This window comes from Aquarana catesbeiana, linkage group LG01 (assembly GCF_042186555.1).
Source record: "Aquarana catesbeiana isolate 2022-GZ linkage group LG01, ASM4218655v1, whole genome shotgun sequence".
Lineage (NCBI taxonomy): Eukaryota > Metazoa > Chordata > Amphibia > Anura > Ranidae > Aquarana > Aquarana catesbeiana.
The window spans coordinates 908,133,895-908,157,197 of NC_133324.1; the positions used below are offsets into that span (position 1 = coordinate 908,133,895).

At 39.7% G+C, this 23,303-nt stretch overlaps 1 long non-coding RNA gene and 1 gene segment (V, D, J or C); both read right to left on the reverse strand.

Annotated features, from left to right (window-relative positions):
• Positions 1–5,651: 5,651 nt before the first annotated feature.
• LOC141128029 (immunoglobulin kappa variable 1-39-like) lies at positions 5,652–5,942 on the reverse strand. The segment is given in 1 exon segment: positions 5,652–5,942. A coding segment is annotated over 1 exon segment (291 nt).
• A 16,540-nt stretch (positions 5,943–22,482) lies between these two features.
• LOC141125734 (uncharacterized) lies at positions 22,483–23,067 on the reverse strand. The gene is made up of 2 exons (XR_012241386.1): positions 22,964–23,067; positions 22,483–22,671 (listed from the first exon to the last, which is right to left on the reverse strand). It is a non-coding gene; the product is annotated as an uncharacterized lncRNA (long non-coding RNA).
• Between the last annotated feature and the right edge of the window lie 236 nt (positions 23,068–23,303).

Here is a 23,303-nt window from a genome sequence, read left to right on the forward strand (position 1 = left end):
TAACCGTTAAAAATCGGTAAACGTCGCCTATAGAGATTTTTAAGTACTGCAGTTTGTCGCCATTCCACAAGTGCGTGCAATTTTAAAGCGTGGTATGTTAGGTGTCCATTTACTCGGCATAACATCATCTTTCACAATATGCAAAAAAATTGGGCTAACCTCACTGTTTTCCTATTTTGTAATTAAAAAAAATTGCATTTGAAAGACCGCTGCGCAAATACCAAGTGACATAAAATATTGCAACGACCACCATATTATTGTCTAGGGTCTTTGCTAAAAAAAAAATATATATATATATATAAATATATATATATATATATATATATATATATATATACATATAATATTTGGGGTACTAAGTAATTTTCTAGCAAAAAATACTGATTTGAACTTGTAAGCAACAATTGTTAAAAATAGGCTTGGTCTTGAAGTGGTTAAAGTGCCCCATCGCCTTGTGCTCACGCACAAAGGTGAATGCACAAGTCAGGCCTGCGTGCACGCAAACAGCGAGTTCCACACACATGTGAAGAATCATTGCAAACATCAGAAAATGGGAAATAATTCTAGCACCAGACTTCCTCTATAAATCTAAAGTGGTAACCTGTAAAAACTTTTAAACTGTTGCCTATGGTATAAAATTGACATTGTTTGTCGCTGTTGCATGGGCGTGCGCAGTTTTTAAGCTTTACATATTTGGTATCTATTTACTCGGCGTAACATCATCTTTTATTTTTTACCAAAAAATTGGATGTATTGTGTTTTTTTAATTAAAAACGTTTTTTCCCCCAAAAAAATTGCGTTAGAAAAAACCACTGTGCAAATACCATATAAAAATTATGAAACCCACCAATGTATTCTCTAGGGTCTCTGCTTTTAACAATATATAACGTTTGGGGGTTCTAAGAAGTTTTGATTATTTTGAATATTTTGATTTGAATATTGATTGTCACATGTAAACGGAAAGTGCCCGAAAAGGCCTGGTCTTCAAGTGGTTACTTCCCATTTCCTTACACTCCTGGACTCATTTTTTTTTATAGGCGAGTTAAAAAAAAAAAAAACCCTACCCCCCATACACACCATCATCATAAAAAAAAATGTCCAACGTCCCCCAGCTCTTCCTACAACTTGAGACGATTAGCTAAAATACAAATATGTAATTAAAGGTGATACATAGTACTTACATACATGATTTCCCTACTTACTGTGATCAGGCCAAAAATAGAAAAATAATATACATTGTCATGTTTATATAAATTATTAGATCATGCGTGTCTAAAATATTGTTAAAATTGTTTGTGGTAATATTAAATAGTAACATGTTTTCTTTTCAGCCAGCAGGTGGAGCTTTAGGCTCCTTAATACATGTTTTTCTCTACCTAGTCACCTCAGTGTAGTATGCTTGCATTATGATGTAGTATGCTTGTAGTATTATATGTATTATTATATGTAGTATTATGATTGTAATAAGATATGATAGTATTAAACACCACATGCTGTTTTTGATGGGCAACAACATTTACATTGTATGTTGCACATGACCACTTCAGAGCTTTATCAAGTTAAACGTGATGGTTTTTGCAAACTTTGTAATGAGAACAGCTACAACCTCCACACCATTTTAAAATGGATGAAACTTAGGGAGTATCTTACCAACAACAATATTTTTTGTAGTGGATGACTACATTTGGACTTCTAGATATGTGCAGAAAGAAAAAATGTGTTTTGTTTCATTTTGTTTCGTTATTTAAACAATTTTGTTTAGTTAAATCTGGTAAATTCATTTAATTTGTTTTCGGATTTCATTTTGTTTCCTTTATTCGTTTTCAAATTTGATGTGAATCGGCATTCGAATTGGCATTCAAATTCAAACTTATTTTATTCGAAATTTGAATTTTGGAAGACTGTTATATTCTTACTAGTCTATTCTATTGTTTTATATTGTATTGTTTGCTCTATTCTATTATTTTCTATTATATTCTTTTCTATTTTATTCTAATCTATTCTAATCAAATTTGAATTCAAATTTATTCTATTTGAAATTTGAATTTCAGAAAATGGTTATTCTTTCTATTTTAATCTATTCTATAATTTTCTATTCTATTCTTTTTTCTATTCTATTCTAATCTATTCTATTATTTTCTATTATATTCCATTCATTTCTATTCTATTTTATTATTTTATGTTCTTTTCTTTTCTATTCTATTTGATTCTTTTCTATTCTATTTTTCATTTATTTTCTATCATATATTTTATTCTATTCTTTTATTTTCTATTCTATTCCTTTATTTTCTATTCTATTCTATTTGATTCATTTCTATTCTATTTCATTCTTTTTTTTTCTATTCTATTTTATTCTATACTTGTTTTCAAATTCAATTTAGAATCTGATTTGACTTCGATTTGAATTTCAGACGCATTTTGTTTCATTATTTTGGATTTATTTAAATTCATTGATATTGTAATTCGTTATTGAATAACAAAAAATGTGTCCGAATTTCGATTTGGGAAACAAATGGAACTGCACATTACTGTCTATTATGTCTATTCTCAGTGCACATTTCTGAGCCAATCAAACAAGCAGAATATGAGATTCCTGTATAATAATGGTGTATACAGACTAGATCCTGGTTGCTGTATTACAAGGAAGTGATATTTCAATTGTTTTTGACAAATACTACAATCTTTACAGATTGAAAATCTCAGGAATTTTTGGATGAATTAAAAAATAACTTGTGCAAAAATTGTATATCAACTGATTAGTGATAGTAGCATTGTTTTAAAGAGGAACTAAACTTTGCAAGTTGTGCCCAAAGGCAGTCAGAGGGGAAATATCTACTCACCAGAATTGTATGGAGTCTCCCCTTAGTAGATCTTATTATCACATTGCTGACTTACCATACCTTGTTCTGCACTGTCTCTCTGTGTGGAGGTGGCCATCTTGGTAGTGGCAGGGCTCACATCAGAGCCTCCAGCAAGGGGAACAGTGATCAGCACAGAAGTGAAATCCCTCTCCAAATCTCCTGAGATTAGCAATCAGAGGCAGCAGTGCCTTAGATCTCACACTGCGGATACACAGCTGTTAGGATTTTAGCACAGGAATACCCAGGCACCCTTACATAGTAATAACTGCACTGCTATTTTTCAGTGGAAATTGATAAGTACGGTAGTTTTTATTGGTCCTGCTTTGGCACAATTAGGCTTCATGCATATTGGGCATTTAGCCACTGTGCACGAGACTTCAGCATTCCGGCACATAGGTGCATCATCCAGCCCCACTTGAGAGTGCACCATGCATTTTGGACATTCATCCCTGGGTGCATACTACTCTAAACGTTAGCAGTACTCAATGCACCATCCAGGCACAGAAGCAGTCAGCCTCTCAAAGACTTTTACAGGCTGTGGGACTTTCCACCCACACCTAAACGCTGAAGTCTCATCCCCCGGGGCTATACATCTAGTGTGCATGAGACCTTAACATTTCTAAATTGTTTTAACTCGCTTCATTTGGTGTCTTTCTGGCAGCACCTTACATGCAAGCATTCACTTGTGATTTTGGTTCCCAGTTTTATGTGAACCAACAAGGTAAATCATCATAGGTTTTACCTATACTTTTAGCACTATGTTTTTTTTCTCTTTTGGTTTCTACATCATCTCACCCAGGATGTGTTTCCTTCCTTTCTTTCCTTCTCATACGCGGTTGTTTTTTGAGTATCTGTTCTTTCATTTATGCTTAGTTTTTCCCTTCACCTGACCTGGTGTAGGGTTTTTTTTACACTTCTTATCAACAATATTATACATTCAATATACATTACTGATTTCAAGTGATTTCAAGCAGCCAATCCTCTGTTCACATCTATGCAGTTGACGTGAGTATTTATAGGGATGTCCATCCTGTGCCTTACACCCATTACTTATTCCTATTATTCAGCTACAATATTATACCATATGGTTATGTTTCTTTATAGATCACCATTGCATTCACCCCTGAAGAGTTGGTACACATTAACGAAACGCGTTGGACTTACATAGATGCATGATGTCCATATAGAAGATTTTATATGTCTTTTACATTGTTTCACTCAAGACTTTTAAACACCATCCAGCCCATCCAGTGGCCTATGTTGTGTATGACTTGTCTTCACCCCATGATATGCCAAAGTATCATGGCATCAATATGTATATGTGGTTTTTAGCATGCCTTGCGTTTATGTGATTTTGTGTATGCATTTTTTGTCATTGAGTGTGCTGTATATGATTTCACAGGGTACAGTAAAATGTTCTTTGCAATGACTGCTTTTTTTGGTATACATCTCTCATTGAAAGTCCAAAAAAAAAACAACTTTCTCTTTCTTTCTAACATTTCTAAATGTTCATTTTAACATAGCAAATCTTTTCCATTTCAGTTCCACTTTTATTTTCTATTATGTGTTCAAAGGTTCCTTTCATAACGATGACCGGGGGCAGTAAAAAACAGGCAACCGATTTTCATTAAGGGCCAGTTCACACCACATGCAGTTCAGTGCGTTTTTTTTCTACATTAAAAATGCATGGAAAGTAGGTTATATTGTTTTCAATGGCATAGTTCACACCAGTGCTTGCAGTTCCAGTACGTTCCAGTTCCAGAAAAAAAAGTAGAACATGCTGCATTTTTCCTGCACTGCACTGGACTGTATTGGACTGCTGTAAAATGCATCAAAAATGCACTGGAACACACCAGAATGCACCTAAATGCACCAAAAATGCACTGCAACACATTTATCCTTATTTAGGGCCAGTTCACACCATAGAAATGCAGTCTGGATGCGCTCCAGATGCTTTTTTGCATGCGCGTTTTTGATGCGTTCCAGTGCATTTTTGATGCATATTTGGTGCATTTTTGATGCAGTCCAGTGCATTCCCCCCCCTTTTTTTTTCTTAACCTTAAATAAGAATATTGGTGTTCCAGTGCGTTTTTGGTGCGTTTAGGTGCTTTGCGGTGCATTCCCGTGAGTTTTTGATGCTCTTTACAGCGTTCCAGTACAGTCCAGTGCAGGAAAAATGCATTATTTTCTACTTTTTTTTCTGGAACTGGAACGCACTGGAACTGCAAGCACTGGTGTGAACTATGCCATTGAAAACAATATAACCTACTTTCTATGTGTTTTTAATGCAGAAAGAAAACGCACTGGACTGCATGTGGTGTGAAGTGGCCCTTAAAGGGGTGTTCTGGCCGTTTTTTTTTAAAAGTCAGCATCCAGACTGCGTTTCTATGGTGTGAACTGGCCCTTGCAACCCCCCACTTCCCAACCACCCACATACAAGCAGACATGGTGACATTTGGAGAAGAACACATTGCATAGCAATTTTAATGCTATACGCAGAGTTTGACAGGTTGAAATCCCTTACCTGCATAGGCAATTTTTTATTTTTTATATTTTTTTGGTAAAAGTGAACTAACCCTTCGAACAACCTCTAGTAAGCTGTTAAGGAAGAAATGCTTTTTTGAAAAGCACTTTTTTTATACACTTTTTTTATATACTTTTTTTAAAACTTGCAGATTAACTGTGTACATTGTCATCTTTTCCTCTGAAATTAGCTACATAATGACAAAATAGTGCTTTGAAGACTTCTACAAGTAAAAAAGAGGAAGGAGGTTTTTGTACGGCTCTTTATCACTGTGTGAATGGTGTAGTATAAGTATACTGACAGTAATATGTGGCTTCATCTTGTTCTTCTGCTTTGCTAATTGTTAAGGTGTAATCATTTCCTGATTTAGAACCACTGAACCTCTCTGAGATCCCAGTGAATCGCTGGTTATTCTTATAAATAAGAGGTTTCAGGGATTTTCCTGATTTGTCTTGGTACCAACTTAAGTAGTCGGTAGAAGAACTCAGTTTACATGTGATGGTGACTGTATCTCCTGGTGACACCGCAATGTGATCTGGAGTCTGAGTTATTACCATCTGACCACAGGATCCTGAGGATGGAGGGGAGAAGGAGACATAAAATATAAAATAATAACACATTCTTATAACTTATGTTACAAGCATTGATTTGAATAAATTCTCACCCTGAATATAAAGCAGTATGAGAGGCAGCAGAACCCCCTGAGAACCCATCTTGATGTCTCTGCACTGACACACACAGACTACTGAGATGTCACCTGTACAATGTCTCCTATATAACAGCTGCAATCATTAGGGGGAAACCCCCCGACATCACATACGGTATGTAAATCAGGAAACATGCAAATGATGTAATGTCTATTTATAATACGTTGTGGTTTATGTTAATATCTTTGTTGTCTTTATCTTTCTGTATCTTAATACATAAGATCTACTTTTTGAAAATGGGCAAACAAAGGCAGCAAAAGAACACTGATCTCAGGGAACAGAATAAAAATACTTGGATTACATGCACACCAGAATATACATAATGTCCCCATCAGAGATAATGCTGGGACAAGGTCCTCAGATGCCTACAAGATGAAGATGACCAAGATATCTGAGCCGAGACAGATGGAACTAGCATGTTCAAGCGTATGATTGTCATGATAGTGCAGGGTGCAGAAATGATAGCTATATGGGATTTAAAAAACTTAGAAGAGTGCTGGCCAAGTTGTCCATCAAGTCTCTCCCCCATTTTATTTTTAATTTTGGCCAATTTTTTTTTAAATGTTTTGTTTTTGCTTACTCAGTTTTTCCTTAATCTTTTTTTTTTAGTATAGATCTTTCTTTGACGTGCTTAAATTAAAGTGGTGTTCCCATTATAAAAAAAAAATTAAAGCCAGCAGCTACAAATACTGCAGCTGCTGACTTTCAATAATCGGACACTTACCTGTCCCAGGGTCCAGCGATGCGGGGGATCGAAGCCCCGCTCGTCTCCCCCTCCGTTCGGCGGCTCCGGCATTGTAACTGTGAGCGCCGGCTGTGGCTTCATAGCTGGGCACCCACTGTGCATGCGCGAACGACGCCGCGTGCTGTGATTGGCCGCACAATCATCTGGGGCCCGTCACGTGTCCCAGATGGTTGACAAGAGGGAGGGGGTAGAGCTGAGCCCTTCCTGTGCCGAGGGGAAGTGATGTCAAGAGCCCAGGCACTGAAGGAGACAGACTACGAGGGACCCCCTAGCAACAACCATTTAGAGGTAAGTAAAAAAAAAAAAATTTCCATATGTATTTATTTTTTTTATTTTTTTTTAGGCACATTCATGAATTTTTTTTTTTTGGGTGGAATACCACTTTAAGTTACTCTTGTTTGACTCACTGGGGTTGATTTACTAAAGGTAAATAGGCTGTTTACTTTGCAAGAGAATTCGCCCCAGAGCTTAGTGAATGTGGTTATATTTTACTAAGCAAAGAATAGCCAGTCATGTGCAAGAAAAAAAAAAAAAAAAATTTTTGCGTACGCAGAGCTTCATTTCATTCCTTAATCTCTGGGGCTAATTGTCTTGCAAAGTGCAACATCCCTTGACCCCTCTTCTTCTGCTAGAAGTCTGTTTCAAGCATCCTTTACTCTTCTGGTAAAATACTTTTTAAGGTCAGCTTTTCATTTTCCTCCGGTTATCTAATATCATGCCCCCTGTGTTTATGATCTCAGCATCTTATTGAGAATACTGCTCTCCTGAACCCAGGGCTGGTGCAAAGATTTTTGACACCCTAAGCTAGTGATGGCGATGTTTTGGAACTACATTTCCCATGATGCCCATGCACTCTGCAGTGTAGTGGAGCATCATGGGAAATGTAGTTCTAAAACATCTGGGATGCCAAGGTTCGCCATCACTGCCCTAGGCAAAACCTAATTTTGCTGCCCTCCCCCCAGCTCCACCCATAACTCCACCCCATTTGCCCTGCCTATGTATGGCCCACCTTTTTAACGACTGCTACCATTTTGGGGGTGGAGTCAGTCAATAAAATAATTATAAAATAATCAAAAATAATAAAAATAAGAATTTCTGTGACTGCCTACACCGGGATTACTTCCCTAAAAGGGTATAGTAACCTAAATAAAATAGTTAAAGCTGGTGTGGCACTCAAAATTCCCAATTGAGTACGGTCAACAAGAAGGATCATCATATAAGAATGCCATTAAAGTGCTACCTAATAAATTATAAAGTGCTTTGTGGTTGATATTCATATACTGTATATAAACAAAGCCTGAATTATACTCCATATTTATCCTGTGCAAAACTAGAACAACAAAATTACATATGTTATACAGTTATTGTGCAAAAATGTGAAACAAAAATGTGACTCGTGCTTATTAATCTGTATATAATCAACATATAAAAAGTCCCAATGGCACTTCTTGTGCCAAACCCACTAGTGGGTTAAAGTGGCAAGTGCTTAGAATATCACCATCTTCAGTGCTGTATGTGACACTCTGTGCTCCCCTTCTTTAATGCCACACTCACACAGAACTTTTCGACCCCTTATGTGTCATAAGAAGGTTGAATGCACTTGGATGTGGGTACTCCCACCACTGATACCACTTCACTCTGCTGGAAGTTTCCCAGTATTATACTCCAAGGATGCACGCATGTAAGGGAAAAGAGCAAACCAGAGGCAGCCTCCATTTGTGTAATTCTCTTCTCCCTGTGGACGGGCCAGTAGGACAGAGGAACGGGGCCTCGTGCATGTGCAGTAGGGTTCCCAGCGTGAAGCCGTAAGGCTACACTGTCGGGCACCCTTACCCGCAATGGAGACGGCAGCAGCACCCGACAGATGATGGAAACATCAGCTGTGGTGCCGACATCGCTGGACTCCAGGACAGGTAAGTGTACTATTGTTAAAAGCCAGCAGCTGCAGTATGTGTAGCTGCAGGCTTTTAATTTTTTTTTTTTTTGGGCAGAACACCACTTTAATATTATGATAACCCAAATGGGTTCTTCCATCTAGTAACTAAGGAATGCTAATAACTCGTCACAAATACAAATTATATTTAGAAATGTGTCCCTTTTATAAAAGCATGAAAGATATTTTTGGTGCAACGGATGTCATTTACAAATGTAACAGAGTTTTTTATTATTATTTTATGCATAATTATGTAATGTATGTTACAAAAACTACTGCAAAATGTACCCTGAATGGTAAAATAAAAATCATAAAACAACTAAGGGAAGAAGGGGAGGAAGAAGGAAGAAGACAGTAAAAGCTAATTAGGGTTAACTAAGCGCTGATAACCAGTTATGCTGATAACCAGTTATATAGGCCCAACTATTATGAGAGAAATAAACCTTTTTTTTTTTTAATTATGGGTTTTACCTAAACATGATAGAACTAACATTTGCTTGCTCTTTTAAAAAATATTAAAAAAAAAAAAGTTGCCCTCTTTGTTGGAGATGTGGTAACCAAACTGGCACATTACTCCACATATTTTGGGACTGCCCAGAATTGACCCTTTTCTGGAGGCAGGTATTACAAATCATCCACAAGATCACAGATGTCTCCCTCCAGGATAACCCAGCAGCAGTATTCCTAAACCTAACCCCTATGTCTTGTAAGCGATATCGCAAATCCTTGTTGAAACACCTCCTGAATGCAGCCAGGGCGTGCATCCCCAGTGTATGGAAGCAACAATCTCCACCGGTGGTATCACAATGGTTTGCTAGGGTGTGCGACATACAGCGGATGGAGGGTCTCACGGCTGCCCTGGGAGACAGAGAGGAGGAACACAACACTCGTTGGACACACTGGAACCTGTTCCGATTCTCGGATGAATACAATTCTTACATTTGAATAACCTGTCTTGGGAGAAATCGAAGCTTTGGGCCGTCGACCCTGCCAGAGCCCTATCACCCCCCCCCCTCCACTTACCTACCCTCTACCACTTCTACCTTAATCTTTATTCTCCCTCTTGATGCCTTAGGCGTCATCCTCTTTGTTTTCCTATTAAAAAACAGGAAAAATTCCTTTGGATTGCGGTAATCCACTGGTATTGCTCCTGCGAAAACAGAACCAGGAACCACGCATTGTAGGAGGCACGTTACTCAAGTCTAGTCTTCCAGGGCACAATAGTTCGGTTGGAGGATCTATCCAATGTTTAAGTTTAACTACAGGTTACGATTGTTGTAGAGCCCTTAGACTCAGACTCCTGAACTAATACAACTGTTCTAGAACCTTGCCTGTATTATCCATAACCTATATACAGTAGACCTCTCTGGATAGTTATGTTTATTGCCTGTCACTGAATTTCGCAGGTTGACATGTATGTTATTCTGTCACTTTGTTCAAACCGCAATTCTTAAATAAAGATTTAAAAAAAAAAAAAAAAAAAAAAAGTTTCCATATGAGCTGAACTTTAATCATGAGAGCTAAACACTTAGTATTTCTTTCATGCAGTTCCCACCAAATACACTGTATACATGAAGTTTTTTTACAGTAAGTACTCTACTCATCTATGAGGAGTACATACAACTTAAAGGGATACTAAACACACAGGGGTTGATTTACTAAAATGAGAGAATGCAAAATCTGGTGCAGCTCTGCATAGGAACCAATCAGATTCTAACTTCAGCTTGTTCATTTAAACTAAAACCTGGAAGCTGAATAGTTTCTATGCAGAGCTGCACCAGATTTTGCCCTCTCCAGTTTTAGTAAATCAGACACACACTGTTTACATGGTCTTATTGGTTTATTTACATTGTCATATATATTTTACATTGTCATGTAATGTCATATATATTTTACATTGTCATATATATTTATGTATATGGATGATGGCACTGTAAATATTTTAATTTAAAAAAATTGAAGTTTCCACAAATAGAACTTTCTTTTGGTGGTATTTGATCATCTCTGCGGTTTTTATTTTTTGCACTATAAACAAAAAAAGAGCAACAGTTTTGAAAAAGAAAAAACAATATTTTTTACTTTCTGCTATAAAACATATCCAATAAAGATATGTAAAAAATCTAATTTCTTCATCAATTTAGGCCAATTTGTATTCTGCTACATATTTTTGGTAAACAAAATCCTAATAAGCGTATATTGATTGGTTTGCGCAAAAGTTATCGTGTCTACAAACTATGGGATAGATTTAGGGACTTTTTATTTATATTTATTTTTTTTACTAGTAATGGCGCAATCAGCGATTTTTAGTGGGACTGCGACATTGCTGCGGACAAATTGGACACTAAGGGGTTGATTTACTAAAGGCAAATAGACTGTGCACTTTGCAGAGTGCAGTTGCCCTCTGTGAGTGCAATTGCCCCAGAGCTTAGTAAATGAGGTAAGGCTTGACTTTGCAAAGAGTACCCAATCCTGTGCAAGGAAAATTTAAAAAACAGCATTTTTGCTTGCACGTGATTGGATGATGGGAGTCAGCAGAGCTTCTGCTCATTTACTAAGCTCTGGAGCAACTGCTCTTGCAGAGGACAACTGCACTTTGCAAAGTGCACAGTCTTTTTCCCTTTAGTAAATCGACCCCTAAGTGACCCTTTTTGGGGACCAGTGACACTAATACCGTGATCAGTGCTAATAAAATGCACTGTCACAGTATAAATGACAGTGGCAGGGAAGGGGTTAACGTCAGGGGCAATTAAAAGGTTAAATGTGTTCCCTATGTGTGTTTTCTGTGTGGGGGATGCTGATACTAGACAAAGAGACAGATCTGTGTTTCTGATTAGTAGGAATCACAGATCTCTCTCTTCCTGTCTGACAGAACAACGGTCTGCCTTGTTTACATAGGCAGACTGCTGTTCTGTCATTCCCACGAATGATCACAGGAGGCCAGTGGTCCGCCTGACCTGCTGATTGGCTCCCGCTGTGTCCAATCACAGCAGGAGCGGGTCGCTGACGACGCTCACGCATGCCCCAGGCCAGGAAGCGCGAACAACATACAGCAGTATATGTGCTGTGGGCAGTCCGGAACTAGTTACTATATATTTTATATTCAGCCCCAATTGTGTGCAGCTGGTTAGTGGGCATGGAGGAGGAGGTCGGAAGTGGGCTGTTTTTTTCCACTGTGTATACACCTATCTGTGTGACTCTATAGTCACATGGGCTGCTCAGATTTGATAGGGAGGAAATGCTCAGCATAGAAACTCACCGAAAACTGAGCCTGTGCAGAGTTGCCACCACAGCTGCAAAAATATCTAGTTGAATTGGGGACATGGACAGAAGGTGGAGATAGAGAGCAGCAGGATCAACCAGGTTTGTTGCGGAATACAGAAAACGAATCTCATAGTGACTAGAGTTGTCATTTTCCTTTCACCACCATGGACCTTATATATTTGTCTGTCCCATTATGTTGACTTGGTGCACTATTTGGTACTCCTGAGGAAACTCATTTAGTGAGTGAAACATGTAGAGTTAAGTTATTTTTGCACCTATTTTATCACTTTTAGTTTGGGGTGTCACATAGGGCACATGGTTTACTAGGATGGTGAACAAGCAGTTTACAATGTAGTTACGAGAGCTTTTTTTGACTGAGACCAATGAGTGGCTTGGATGCAAGACCATACCATAGAAATTGACCAGTCAAATTGCCTGGTAGGTTACAATGAAGATATGAGAATTACCTTTTTTTGACTGAGACCAAAGAGTGGCTTGGATGCAAGACCATACCACGGTAATTGGCCAGGCAAATTGCCTAGTAGGGTACAATGAAGATATGAGATTTAACTTTTTTTACTGAGACCATAGAGTGGCTTGGATGCATGACACCATACCACGGTAATTGGCCGGGCAAATTGTTTGAGAGAGGGCAGTCATGTTGTATAGTGACCATCTATCGGATACTCTTATATTATAGGCATAGGCTAAGGAGGATTAGCAGATTAGTACTATTGGCCTATCATTTCACCTTTTGCTCTCCTACAGAATCAATATGCTTTCCATCCTATAAGTACAGTATCTCACAAAAGTGAGTACACCCCTCTCATTTTTGGAAATATTTTATTATATCTTTTCATGTGACAACACTGAAGAAATGCCACTTTGCTACAATGTAAAGTAGTAAGTGTACAGATTGTATAGCAGTGTAAATTTGCTGTCCCCTCAAAATAACTCAACACACAGCTATTAATGTCTAAACCGCTGGCAACAAAAGTGAGTACACCCCTAAGTGAAAATGTCCAAATTGGCCCCAAAGTGTCAATATTCTGTGTGGCCACCATTATTTTCCAGCACTGCCTTAACCCTCTTGGGCATGGAGTTCACCAGAGCTTCATAGATTTCCAATGGAGTCCTCTTCCACTCCTCCATGATGATATCAAAGATCTGATGGATTTTAGAGACCTTGTGCTCCTCCACCTTCCATTTGAGGATGCCCCACAGATGCTCAATAGGGTTTAGGTCTGGAGTCATGCTTGGCGAGTCCATCACCTTTACCCTCAGCTTCTTTAGCAAGGCAGTGGTCATCTTGGAGGTGTGTTTGGGGTCATTATCACGTTGGAATACTGCCCTGCGGCTCAGTCTCCGAAGGGAGGGGATCATGCTCTGCTTCAGTATGTCACAGTCCATGTTGGCATTCATGGTTCCCTCAATGAACTGTAGCTCCCCAGTTCCAGCAGCACTCATGCAGCCACAGACCATGACACTCCCACCACCATGCTTGACTGTAGACAAGACACACTTGTCTTTGTACTCCTCACCTGGTTGCTGCCACACACGCTTGACACCATCTGAACCAAATATATTTATCTTGGTCTCATCAGACCACAGGACATGGTTCCAGTAATCCATGCCCTTAGTCTGCTTGTCTTCAGCAAACTGTTTGCGGGATTTCTTGTGCATCATCTTTAGAAGAGGCTTCCTTCTGGGACGACAGCCATGCAGAACACTTTGATGCAGTGTTCGGCCTATGGTCAGAGCACTGACAGGCTGACCCCTCACCCCTTCAACCTCTGCAGCACTCATATGTCTATTTCTCAAAGACAACCTCTGGATATGACGCTGAGCACGTGCACTCAACTTCTTTGGTCGACCATGGCGAGGCCTGTTCTGTTTGGAACCTGTCCTGTTAAACCGCTGTATGGTCTTGGCCACTGTGCTGCAGCTCAGTTTCAGGGTCTTGGCAATCTTCTTATAGCCTAGGCCATCTTTATGTAGAGCAATAATTCTTTTTCTCAGATCCTCAGAGAGTTCTTGGCCATGAGGTGCCATGTTGAACTTCCAGTGAAGTTCAACATGAACTTACAGTGACCAGTATGAGAGAGTGAGAGCGATAACACCAAATTTAACACATCTGCTCCCCATTCACACCTGAAACCTTGTAACACTAACGAGTCACATGACATCAAGAAGGGAAATGGCTAATTGGGCCCAATTTGGACATTTTCACTTAGGGGTGTACTCACTTTTGTTGCCAGCGGTTTAGACATTAATGGCTGTGTGTTGAGTTATTTTGAGGGGACAGCAAATGTACACTGTTATACAAGCTGTACACTCACTACTTTACATTGTAGCAAAGTGTCATTTCTTCTGTGTTGTCACATGAAAAGATAGAATAAAATATTTACAAAAATGTGACTGGTCTACTCACTTTTGTGAGATACTGTATATACACTCATTTGCCTTTTCTTTCGTCTCATGATATTTTTCATAATCAACAAAGGTCGATTTTTTTTCTCTCTTATTGGCCATTGGTGCATTTAGGTCACTTGATGGTTGTTGTAAATAATAGATGATGACTAATAATTATTATTGAATTTATAAGTGTTATTATAGAAAAAGGAGTATGTCAACAGGTTACAGAAAGCAAATTCCTCCAATGCAAATGAATCTCTGCATCACCTAGATTTTTTTAATTAGAGTTTATTGGACCCCAGAACAAATGACACCACAGAGTACATGCAAATAATGCAACAATCAGAAGCCTTCAGAGTGCCATTCAAAATATTCAGTGCTTTTCTTTCATAGCAAGCATATGTATGCTCCACCCATCCAGCATATACGTCCAATGATCTATATTATGCACCTAGGTGGCTTCCATGCATGCAAAAATGTATACTATCTTCTAGACCTGTCATTCTGTAATATTTCCTTTTTCTTAACAGCTAAAACCTCCCCCTGAAATACCAGTGATTGATCTGATTCTGATTGGCTGACCAAAAACTTTTGATCTTGTTGTTAATGCTCAGTTATGTGGTATACAGGCTCATCCCCCACCTCTTGTCACTCTCCACCATGTCACCGATCTACAAATACATGTAAAGCACACTGCACATAAAATATTGTTTGTTTTTAATATAGTCGTTGTGAAATTTAAAGTTTCACATTAATAAATGGTATATTACATGCTGTTCACGCTCAGCGATCCCCGCTGAGCAAGCGGAGTCCATCAAAACGGATCCGCCCCATGTGAAAGGGGCCTTATGGGGGAAGATTTACTAAAACTGGTGCACACAGAATCTGGTGCAGCTGAGAATCATAACCAATCAGCTTCCAACGTCAGCTTGTTCAATTAAAAAGGAACTGCAGTCTGCTCACATAATTTGTAATAAAAGCATCTTTGCCATTCTGAAGCTTCCCTCCAACCACTTTGCATATTATTTTATGTATACTGTGATTCTGTACTTGCCAAATATGCTGCAGAAATCTCCCTCCACTGAGTCTGGCTACAACCATTTTAACTGTGGGCAGCTGAAGCTGCTGCCTGTTCACTTCCTGAATTTACGCAGAGGCACGCCTACAGCTCTGCAGCCATGCAGCTCTCATTGGCCCTCTTTTGACTCAGTACATGTGAGTGCCACGATTTAATGTTTTAATAAAGTGTTTTTTATTAAACATATTGCGCTATAAATGGATCTCTTTTGTCTAAGTAATGTTCGTGTCCTTGAGGAGACAGACACGGCATAAAGCTGGCAATATGAGCCACATGGTGGATGAATAAAACCAGTTAAGTACACTTTAAGGGATGGTTGCAGGAGTTTCAAGGACACATCTAACACTTTTGTCATAGATATCCAGCAGCACATGAGCTTATCATTTTATTTTGTCTGCCACATAGAACCTACAGGTAGATCCTCAGTGAGGGAGATAAAAAATCTTTCACCAGACCAGGACTTCAGGATAGTGCCCTCCAGCGAAAATCCAGCAGTAATCTTCTCTAATCCCTCAGCCCAGCTCCTACTGAGGCCCAGACTGCAACTCCTTACCTCACTTCATCTTCAGACTTGGAAAACTCCTGGGGAAGAAGAACAATCCCTTCAGGGCTTCTGACTATTTATCACCTCCCCAGTCTGGACACTCCTCTTCAGGGATTGGCTAAGGCACATTAAATAATCAAGCTGGTCATTTGAATTCTCCCTCCCTATGTTCAGGAAGCTTCTTCTAGATGCAGGGGAAGCAATCAAACTCCCAGCCTGAGAAACTATGAACAGACCATAACAAATGAGTACTGTTCCATTGACTTCAGAAGGAGCCAAACTAAATTTGCCAGCATCCCATGTTAGGAGGGTTCTGCAATAAAAGAATAAACTTCAGCTTTCAAGTAGTTTACCTGAAATGTGAAACCTGAATTTATTTGCAGGGATGAATTTCTAAAACACAGGGTTGTACTTTGAAATAAGTGGAAGCTATCTAATATACTAAACACACATGACATAAAAAAGAGGAAGGAGGTTTTTGTACGGCTCTGTATCACTGTGTGAGAGGGTCCTCCCTAGCCTGCTGACAGTAATAACTTCCTTCATCATCTTCACTCGCTCCTTGTATCGTCATTGTGAATTGCGTTCCTGATCCAGATCCACTGAACCTATCTGGAACCCCAGATGCTCGAGTACTGGAGTGATACAAGAGGAGTTTAGGAGGTTGTTCTGCTTTCTTTTGGTACCAGGCTGTTAAGTGAGCGCCTACTCCAGAGTGATAAAGACTTTTACTGGATGTACATGTGATGGTGACTGTCTGTCCCGGGGACACAGAGATAGAATCCGGAGTCTGAGTCATTACAATCTGTCCACAGGATCCTGAGGATGGGAAGAGACATATTGATTATCAATAGATTTCATCATAAGAGGAAACAATATTCAGCTGAAACTAAAGTTTTATTTTTAAAACAGATAAGATATCTGATAAAATGCATTTTTTCCTAATTATTATTTTACATCTGATAAAATAAACTCCAAATATCCTCATACCTTGGATGTAGACATAGAAGACACAGAGTAGATATGTCAGAGAAAACATCTTGATGGGTTTGGTCTGTCACTCACACAGATCATTGACCTTCATGGTAAACTGTTTATATAACATGAAATCTATAGGGAAATAATCTCAGAGTCTCACTACGTAAAACAGGAAATATTCAAATATTACAGCTTATGAGAAGTATCATATCTCAGGGTTCAGCAGAGTGTGGCAGAATTAAAGTGAATCTAAAGGTTGATTATAATAACAAAGATGTTATACTTACCTGCTCTGTGTAATGGTTTTGCACAGAGCAGCCCCAATTATTTTCTCATCAGGTCCCCTGCCAGCACTCCTGCCCTCAATAACAAGCCTCTTGCTCTGGGGCACTTGAGCAGGGTCACTCTCAAGCCACGCTCCTGTGAATGAACATTGTCCATTCACACACAGATCATGACTCCGCCCCACCCTCTGCTCACTCCTCATTGGTTTGCTGTCTGTTATGGACAGCAGCGGGAGCTAAAGAGGAAGCAAAGAAGGTTAAAAAAATTCTACCTTTAGAACCTCTTTAACCACTTCCCGATCGCCTCACATATACTGCGGCAGAAGGGCACGTACAGGCCTAATCACGTACCTGTACGTTGCCCTTTAAAAGGCAGGTTGCGCGCGCGTGCACAATCGCGGATCCCACGGACTCGATGTCCACGGGGATACCCACGATAGTCTCACGGAGAGGAAGAACGGGGAAATGCTAATGTAAACAAGCATTTCCCCGTTCTGCCTAGTGACACTGACACTGATCATAGCTCCCTGTAATCGGGAGCCGTGATCAGTGTCGTGTCACACACAGCCCCACCCCCCCACAGTTAGAATCTCTGCAGCACCTAGATTTTTTTTACCAGAAATTAGCATTTATTGGACCCCAGAACAAATGCCAAAGGGGGTTATTTACTAAAGGCAAATCCACTTTGCACTACAAGTGCAAAGTGCACTTGAAATTGCACTTGGAAGTGCAGTCGCTGTAGATCCGAGGGGGATATCCAAGGAACATAAAAAACAGATTTTAAGCTTGCACATGATTGGATAATAAAATCAGCAGAGCTTCCCCTCATTTCAGATCTACCCCTCAGATTTACGGTGACTGCACTTCCAAGTGCACTTTCAGTGCAATTTCAAGTGCACTTTGCATTTGTAGTTTGCACTTGTAGTGCAAAGTCGATTTGCCTTTCGTAAATAACCCCCAAAGTCCACAGAGTACATGCAAATAATGCAACAATCAGAAGCCTTCAGAGTCCCATTCAAAATATTCTGTGCTTTTCTTTCATAGCAAGCATATGTATGCTCCACCCATCCAGCATATACGTCCAATGATCTATATTATGCACCTAGGTGGCTTCCATGCATGGAAAAATGTATACTATCTTTTAAACCTGTCATTCCATAATATCTCCTTTTTCTTAACAGCTAAAACCTCCCCCTGAAATACCAGTGACTGACCATGGAGGGGTTTCTGATTGGCTGACCAAACACTTTTGATCTTGTTGTTAATGCCCAGTTATGTGGTATACAGGCTCATCCCCCACCTCTTGTCACTCTCCACCATGTCACCGATCTACAAATACATGTAAAGCACACTGCACATAAAATATTGTTTGTTTTTAATATAGTTGTGAAACTCTATATCAAACATAACATGACAAGGACAACTAATAGGTGTCATCCTAAATCTAATTATATAAGTAATTAAATTTAAAGTTTCACATTAATAAATGGTATATTACATGCTGTTCACGCTCAGCGATCCCCGCTGAGCAAGCGGAGCCCGTCAAAACGGATCCGCCCCATGTGAAAGGGGCCTTATGGGGGAAGATTTACTAAAACTGGTGCACACAGAATCTGGTGCAGCTGAGAATCATAACCAATCAGCTTCCAACTTCAGCTTGTTCAATTAAAGAGGAACTGCAGTCTGCTCACATAATTTGTAATAAAAGCATCTTTGCCATTCTGAAGCTTCCCTCCAACCACTTTGCATATTATTTTATATATACTGTGATTCTGTACTTGCCAAATATGCTGCAGAAATCTCCCTCCACTGAGTCTGGCTGCAACCATTTTAACTGTGGGCAGCTGAAGCTGCTGCCTGTTCACTTCTTGGATTTACACAGAGGCACGCCCCCAGCTCTGCAGCCATGCAGCTCTCATTGGCCCTCTTTTGACTCATCCCCCTCCCTTCCTGGCAAACTCTCACAAGAGTGAGAGAGAGAGCTGTGGATTATGTCATAAGCCTAGGCTAATGACCAGACAAGAAACAAGAAGTGGGCTGTAGAAGGTATTTACTGGCAGAAAAAAAAAGTGTTTTATTATCCAAAGACAACAAGGGCAGAAGATTTAATAGATGAAAAGTTGAAAAAATTAATGAAGGTCCGCTTTAAGCTTTGACAATAAAACTTGGAAGCTGATTATTTTCTATTGGGTAGATTTGGTTTACAAGGTTTTTTTATTGCTATCTGTTGCAAAAATGCAATCACTTCCTTTTTGATTAAACCATTGTTGCGGAGATAGAAAGAGAAGAAAATCACTCCAGCAGAGCCGTCATATCGGTATTTTATTGATATTTTTCTATTTTACTGATCTATACTGATTGAGGTAGTATGAACTTGGGATAGAGGAGAGAAAGCTCAGGATTAAGTAGTGCATTTAGGCTTGAGTTGTTTTTTTTGGGATACAGCACCAAACACATTAGTGATGTGAAATGATATGGGTTCGGTGAGTGGCACATCTTTTCTTAGTAGCAATGGCTACTGCCAGAAGATAGTCACTCAGGACAGTATCTGGTGGCTCTGAGGAGGCAAATCAGTGAAGATTTTTAACAAAAGTTAATGGGATAATGGAACACACACCATTACACATAACTAATGTAATACAAAAACAATGTAGCGCTACACCCCGGAAGGAGCCACTGAGAATGTACCTAAGTCTCCAAGTATAGTACAGAGGCCACCAGTCACACAAGCACAGTCCCAAGCACACAGACAATTCAGGCTTAGTTCAACCGCTTGCCGACCAGCCGCCGCAATTGTACTGCGGCAACATGGCTCGGCTGCGCAAATCGCCGTTATGTTACGTCGGTAACATAGACGGCCACTAGGGGGCACGTGCGCGCCCCCGTTTGCTCCCTGAGCCGATGCGAGTGCCGGGCTCCCGCGGTCGCTCGGGGCACACAGAGAACCAAGAACTGAGGAATTCATGTGATCAGTGATGCAATGCGTCGGGCAGAGCCAGTGACGTCACTTCCCGGTGTCTCTGAGACACAGAAGCCACTTAGTCGGATCGCTGCCGACTCTCTTATTATTATATGCTTTACCCAAGACTAAGTACATGTGAGTGCCACGATTTAATGTTTTAATAAAGTGTTTTTTATTAAACATATTGTGCTATAAATGGATCTGTTTATATGTCTAAGTAATGTTCGTGTCCTTGAGGAGACAGACACGCATAAAACTGGCAATATGAGCCACATGGTGGATGAATAAAACCAGTTAAGTACACTTTGAGGAATGGTTGCAGGAGTTTCAAAGACACATCTAACACTTTTGTCATAGTTATCTAGCAGCACATGAGCTTATCATTATATTTTGTCTGCCACATAGAACCTACAGGTAGATCCTCAGTGAGGGAGATAAAATATCTTTCACCAGACCAGGACTTCAGGATAGTGCCCTCCAGCAAAAATCCAGCAGTAATCTTCTCTAATCCCTCAGCCCAGCTCCTACTGAGGCCCAGACTGCAACTCCTTAACCGGTTCAATACAGGGCATTTTCACCCCCTTCCTTCCCAGGCCAATTTTTAGTTTTCAGCGCTATCGCACTTTAAACGGCAATTGTGCGGTCATGCGACGTTGTACCCCAAAAAAATTGACGTCCTTTTTTTCCCCACAAATAGAGCTTTCTTTTGATGGTATTTGATCACCTCTACGTTTTTTATTTTTCGCGCTATAAACAAAAGAAGAGCGACAACTTTGAAAAAAACACAATATTTTTTACTTTTTGCTACAATAAATATCCCAATTTTTTAAAAAAAAAACTAATTTTTTCCTCAGTTTCGGCCGATACGTATTCTTCTACATATTTTTGGTAAAAAAAATTGCAATAAGCGTATATTGATTGGTTTGCGCAAAAGTTATAGCGTCTACAAAATACGGGATAGATTTATGGCATTTAAAAGAAAAAATGATTTATTTATTTTTTTACTAGTAATAGCGGCGATCGCGATTTTTTTTCATGACTGCGACATTATGGCTGACACATCGGACACTTTTGACACATTTTTGGGACCATTCACATTTATACAGCGATCAATGCTATAAAATTGCATTGATTACTGTGTAAATGTGACAGGCAGTGAAGGGGTTAACCACTAGGGGGCGGGGAGGGGTTAAATGTGCTTCCTAGGGAATGCTTCTAACTGTAGGGGGCGGGGACGTACAAGGGGAGGAGACCGATCAGTGTTCCACTGTACTGGGAACACAGATCAGTCTCCTCTCAACTGACAGGACGTGGATCTGTGTGTTTACACACACAGATCTACGGTCCGGCCCGGTTAACGGGCAATCGCAGGTGCCCGGTGGACATCGCGGCCGCCGAGCACACGCACCGGGTCCCGAGCAACGCGAAGGGCGCACGTGCCCCCTAGGCAGCCGGGAAGCCCAGGCCATCATATGACGTCCACCCAGGATGGGAGATCCCATCTGTGGACGTCATTTGACAATGGCCGGGTAGCGAAGTGGTTAACTCACTTCATCTGTCTCTAGGGGCAGTAGCACCCTAGAGACTTGGAAAACTCCTGGGGAAGAAGAACAATCCCTTCAGGGCTTCTGACTATTTATCACCTCCCCAGTCTGGACACTCCTCTTCAGGGATTGGCTAAGGCACATTAAATAGTCAAGCTGGTCATTTGAATTCTCCCTCCCTATGTTCAGGAAGCTTCTTCTAGATGCAGGGGAAGCAATCAAACTCCCAGCCTGTGAAACTATGAACAGACCATAACAAATGAGTACTGTTCCCTTGACTTCAGAAGGAGCCAAACTAAATTTGCCTAGCATCCCATGTTAGGAGGGTTCTGCAATAAAAGAATAAACTTCAGCTTTAAAGTAGTTTACCTGAAATGTGAAACCTGAATTTATTTGCAGGGATGAATTTCTAAAACGCAGGGTTGTACTTTGAAATAAGTGGAAGCTATCTAATATACTAAACACACATGACATAAAAAAGAGGAAGGAGGTTTTTGTACGGCTCTGTATCACTGTGTGAGAGGGAGCTCTCTATACTGCTGACAGTAATAACTTCCTTCATCATCTTCACTCGCTCCTTGTATTGTCATTGTGAATTGCGTTCCTGATCCAGATCCACTGAACCTATCTGGAACCCCAGATGCTCGAGTACTGGAGCTATACAAGAGGAGTTTAGGAGGTTGTCCTGCTTTCTTTTGGTACCAGGCTATGAAGTGAGCGCTTACTCCAGAGTGATAAAGACTTTTACTAGAAGTACATGTGATGGTGATTGTCTGTCCCGGGGACACAGAGATAGAATCCGGAGTCTGAGTCATCACAATCTGTCCACAGGATCCTGAGGATAGGAAGAGACATATTGATTATCAATAGATTTCATCATAAGAGGAAACAATATTCAGCTGAAACTATCTATATGTAACAATCAAGCTCTTTCTAAGGATCTAAGCTATATTTATAATAAATCAGAATACCAAACATTATTACCCATTTAATAATTGTCTGGCAAATACAATTCTAAGTGGGTTATGAAAGTTTTTTTTTTAAAACAGATAAGATATCTGATAAAATGCATTTTTTCCTAATTATTATTTTACATCTGATAAAATAAACTCCAAATATCCTCATACCTTGGATGTAGACATAGAAGACACAGAGTAGATATGTCAGAGGAAACATCTTGATGGGTCTGGTCTGTCACTCACACAGATCATTGACCTTCATGATAAACTGTTTATATAACATGAAATCTATAGGGAAATAATCTCAGAGTCTCACTATGTAAAACAGGAAATATTCAAATATTACAGCTTATGAGAAGTATCATATCTCAGGGTTCAGCAGAGTGTGGCAGAATTAAAGTGAATCTAAAGGTTGGTTATAATAACAAACATGTTATACTTACCTGCTCTGTGTAATGGTTTTGCACAGAGCAGCCCCAATTATTTTCTCATCAGGTCCCCTGCCAGC